Source organism: Malus sylvestris, chromosome 9 (genome assembly GCF_916048215.2).
Source record: "Malus sylvestris chromosome 9, drMalSylv7.2, whole genome shotgun sequence".
Classification (NCBI taxonomy): Eukaryota; Viridiplantae; Streptophyta; class Magnoliopsida; order Rosales; family Rosaceae; genus Malus; species Malus sylvestris.
The window spans coordinates 7017458-7022276 of NC_062268.1; the positions used below are offsets into that span (position 1 = coordinate 7017458).

Below are 4819 nucleotides of genomic sequence, written 5' to 3' on the forward strand. Positions count from 1 at the left end.
GTGTTGTGTGAATCACATGCATATATATATAACGGATACAACATATTGTGCAATTAATCATGTTGAATAATCAATTATGGCGGCGGCACATAAGTTAACGTAATAGTCAAAATAATAATTTCTAAGATAATGACCATGCCGATGGATATAGAGGGTGAAGAAATAAAAACGAACAACTAAGACCTAGTTTGGGAGTGAGGTGCTTAAAAAAAAAGCACTCATGAAAAAAAGCTGTGAGGGTTTTAGGTGTTTGGTAAACTGGAAAAAAATGGCTTATTTTGGAAGCTGCTGTGAGAATAAGCTGAAATCAAAGGAAAAAACTGAAGCTGCTATTTGTAGCTTTGGAAAACTGGCTTTTTTTCAAAGCACACGGAGCTACAATGCTTCTTTAATGAAAAGACCCACTATTAGACTGCTTTTTTTTTCCAAAAGCACTTTTACAAAAAAGTTTACCAAACACTCTGCTGATTTATTTCATAGCCGCTTATTCTCACAGCACAGCCGCTTATTCTCACAGCAGCTTTTTTTCAAAGCACAGCAATACCAAACCAGCCCTAACAAGGACGTAGAGAGAAAATTTCTAATTTTCTATTTATGTGGGGGCCACAAAGCATGGAACCTAACGCTAAAACCTATGACTAAACCTACAAGAATTAGCAAATTATGGGTTTTCAAATAACATCTGGAGCATGGACTTGGAAGGTCTTCTTTTATTTAAATCTTTAGATTAATTTGATTATGAATTAATTAATAACTTTATATTATTCTTGTTAAACTAACAAAATAATAATTTGAATTAAATACATAAAAGAAAAAATGGTTTACATGTCAAACTCTCTCATCTTCTTTTCCTACCCGTCTCTCTCCCCTCCATCCCCTCTCTCTCCCTCCCCCTCCCTTCTCCGTCTGAATTTTTTTACCGAGAAAAAATATGTAACATCACATTTAATGTCATATCATGCATTTCACTTTGGAGATGATTGGATTTTTAACAGTTAGCAAAACATTTCCATCAATTGGCCTTTTGTTCTAATAATTATTTGCAGCATAGGTTACATAGCTAGAATCACCCTATCGTTCTTCCATCATTTTTTTCAAATTCTTCACCATCCAGATCCTTCTCTTTACCACATTTCTAGCGTGGGAACCTCTTCAGGCAATACACTATGTTATTCATCTAGTGAACAGTAATTACTCTTAATGAACAGTAATTGTTTTTTACATCTCAACCGTTGCACTTCAATAGCCCTGACAATAGGTAATAAAATATTAGTATTTTATTTATTTATAAAATAATACAAAATAATTTTATTTGTAATTTCGGATAAGATTTTTAATCGTTTTCATTGCGCCACGTGTCATTATCTGAAAAGTAGTTGAGAAAATATGAAATTGTGGTGTAAGGTAAAAGATAATGAGAATGTATTTATAGAAAACTTAAATCAATTTTTTTTACAAATTTTTCATTTATTTTTTCTGATTTTTATTAATTTTTTACATTTTTTTTTTAATTTTTATTCACCTAATTAATTTTTTACATTTTTTTAAAATTTTTATTCAACTAATTAATCTCTGCCGTTGGATTAAAAAAAATTGAATTTCCACACTCCAGATTGTGCCACGCGGCACAAAAGTAAGATTTCTGATTTTTAAACTGTTTTTTATTTATTTATAAAGGTGAATAACGTGGACCGTTGATCTCAGATCCAACGGTTGCAATTAAATAAGGATTTGAGATTATTATTACCGTTGGAAATCCAACGGTTTAAAATCAATAGCCGTTGAGCTCCATCGGACGCCAATGGGCCATGTGGCCTCCAACGGCTATTGACGTGCCTGCGCACACGGGCCCCACCGACTGAAGCAAAAAAAAAAAAACGTGGCTGACGTCAGGGCGACGTTAGCCTTGCATCACACCCACCCCGGGCTCTCGAGCTGGCAACTCTCCACGGGCCTCTCCCTCTAGGCCTGCTTGGGCTCCCTCACCAGCACATGCTAGCCTTGATTGCTCGGCTATCTGCCCTGTTCCCTGGCATGTCCCTCTGGCTCCAGCCCACACTGGAGTTGCTCTTAGAAACGAATGGAAGGTTATGTACTTTCCCTGGGTCATTCTAGGCTACAAGTTCTATTTCAAATCTTCTTCCATAAAATCTAAAATCTGCAATCAATCATTTCAAAAGAGACTTCCATTGTTAACATAGATTCCATTTGTACTGCTGCTCACACAAAAATGCTCAGGGGAAGGGGGAGGGGGAGAGATGGGATGAAGGAGAGAGAGACGGGTAGAGGAAGAAGATGGAAGGGTTCACGAGTGAGACCTTTTATTTTTTATATTGAGATTATTATTTTGTTAGGTTGTAACATGAATAATATAAGGTTATTGATTAATCCATTGTCAAATTAATCTAAGAGGATCTCACATGCCCTCAAATGAGGACCTTAGGTGAGCATTACTAATTAAGTCCCTTGTACATCGTGTTGAGTTGGGCATAAGCCGCGCAATTCTTTTCCATACTCGTGTCATGTCTTTTACCGCAGATTTGTAGTCTATAGAAATATACCAAGTACAAATACGTTTACATTTGTCCACGAGAATAATGGTTTATTTTTGGTTATCAAGCTTGGTTATAATTCAGTTAATGTACCATTCATCAAGTAAGGTAGTCGCCAGCATGTTTAGTACTAATTGGATATAGGAGAAAGAAATGTAATTTCATCATGTTTTAATTTTTAATAGAAGAGTTCTTGTTCAGATATATATATAGGGAACACACACAGTATCCTTTATCAAAGGGATGTTGCTGGGTTTACATTATGAACTTTTATAATCACAAAGTTAAAACACAATTAACAAAAAAAAACACAAAATGCTGGAATTACATTGTATCTCCAAGCATAAAATTGATATTTTGATTAGATAAGACTGTCAGATATTCAGAGAGATAGAAGGGCCACTGACCCACTCCTAGCCACCGATATTGTCCCAACTTAACTACCTATTGTTCGGTGTTGGGTTTTTATTACAAAAGACTATCTCACATTATAAGAAATCTCCATCAAAATAGTGGATACAAAAACTCGGAATCCATCAAGGGCGTGTAAAACCCACTTGGAATGTAGGAATTATCAGCCAAAAATGGCTTGGTCCAGAAATCATCGATGAACTGATTGTCTGCATATGCTTCCATGGAACTAAGATTAAAGTCTTCCACAAAATTAACCCAATTATCATCTGCACTCATGGACGAGACTTCACTTGATGACGGTTGTGGAGACGACGAAAGTTGGGAGCTGTTATCAACACGATCATCACTTTTTTGGATTACTTGGAGGGCAGTGGTACTTTCTGCATTTGGAAAAATAGCTTTCTTAATTGGTTGATCCACTGCTGCTTCCAGGTTTGAGGAACTGGGAGTTTCTTCAGTATTTGTGGCTGATGATGAAAATGATGAGTTGCAATGTTTTTTATTCGTGCGTTTCTTGAGGTTTGTATGCCAGTGATTTTTGATCTCATTGTCCGTTCTTCCTGGTAGCTGAGCTGCTATAGCAGACCATCTGCAAATCGAGGAAAACAAGATTCATATATACATCATGAGATATTTTGCACTTAAATAATTACTGAATTCTAGATTTTGTTTATGACAAGCAATGATCTAAGCTGAATTAAGAGGACGGGGAATTGGATCCGGGACACAAGTTGAAGAGGAATGATCTAAACTAAATTACTAGATCAATTACACAAGTTGAATCCGGGATATTTTTATGGTAAGCTAAATTACTAGATTTTATTTTCAACTTAATTAGGAGGAGGAGAGGGAGGGGGGGGGGGGGGGGGTAGGGGTGGGTGGGTGGAGGGTGTTTGAATCCAATACACAAGCAATGATCTACTAGATCCATCCTGCAATTACTGAATTCTGGATTACAAAAGGCTTTTTTTTTTTTTTTTTGTTACATTAAGGGTTTCGGACCCTGAACATAGCAAACTCCTACCTCTCACTCTACGCCCACCCTCACTCCTGGGCTAACCCCAGCGGCTTAAAAACATATGATTTTATGTGATCCAAGTTATTCAAACAATTAGGTCTTCATTGGGTACATAAATTAAGAAGGGTTTATACCTATTCCCCAATTTTTCGTGTAATTTGATGATAGTTTCCTCTTCTTCTTTGCTGTAGTTTCCTCTCTTGATGTTTGGCCTCAAATAATTCATCCACCGCAGTCTGCAACTCTTCCCACACCTTGACAGACCTAATTCAAGCAAAACAAGATTAATTAGTGCTAAGAACTAATTAACGCTTTAGCTAAATACTTCAACAACTAAAACGCAATTGAATCATTATCTCTAAGTACAAGTTCATCCACTTAATCAATCACTTAGTGTCTCACCTGCAAATTTGGGAAGTTGGCGCCAATTCCAGCAGCCATACCTAGTGACATAAGCAATTAGCTTCCTGTCTTCCTCAGGTGTCCACGTACCTTTCTTCATTCCATTTTCATCACGGCAAGGAGTTCTAACCATTTTTCCTGATCAAATTCTTTCTACTCTTTCTCTCTGGTTTCTCTCTTTCTTTTTCTGAAGTTTGAGTGAGGGATCCAGTGCTGGTTTTTTAGGTCTTACCGGAAGTTGAAACTCCTACTTATTTATACCATTGCCATAAACGTGTGCCACACAATACAATATTGACGACATTGCCCAACATGTGTTTTTCTGTTTTTGGGTCCCACATTCCTGACACTAGGACTTAAAATAGGAGTATGTGGCAATTTTCTTCTACAAGTGGGCCCCAAGACGAAGATTCTCGGAGCTACATATTTCTTT

General features: G+C 36.8%; 1 protein-coding gene across 1 annotated transcript; it reads right to left on the reverse strand.

Moving 5' to 3' along the window:
* Positions 1-2847: 2847 nt before the first annotated feature.
* LOC126583405 (transcription factor MYB4-like) lies at positions 2848-4615 on the reverse strand. The gene is made up of 3 exons (XM_050247748.1): positions 4387-4615; positions 4119-4248; positions 2848-3555 (listed from the first exon to the last, which is right to left on the reverse strand). The coding sequence occupies exons 1-3, from the start codon at positions 4517-4519 to the stop codon at positions 3057-3059; spliced, it is 762 nt and encodes a 253-aa protein (XP_050103705.1). The 5' UTR covers positions 4520-4615; the 3' UTR covers positions 2848-3056.
* Between the last annotated feature and the right edge of the window lie 204 nt (positions 4616-4819).

Excerpts from the sequence above, each read along its gene's own strand:
- LOC126583405 (XM_050247748.1), bottom strand. The coding sequence starts at position 4,519 with ATGGTTAGAACTCCTTGCCGTGATGAAAATGGAATGAAGAAAGGTACG. Across the intron at positions 4,249-4,386 it reads CCAACTTCCCAAATTTGCAG|GTCTGTCAAGGTGTGGGAAG; the intron begins GTGAGACACTAA and ends TGCTTGAATTAG. Across the intron at positions 3,556-4,118 it reads CACGAAAAATTGGGGAATAG|ATGGTCTGCTATAGCAGCTC; the intron begins GTATAAACCCTT and ends CTCGATTTGCAG.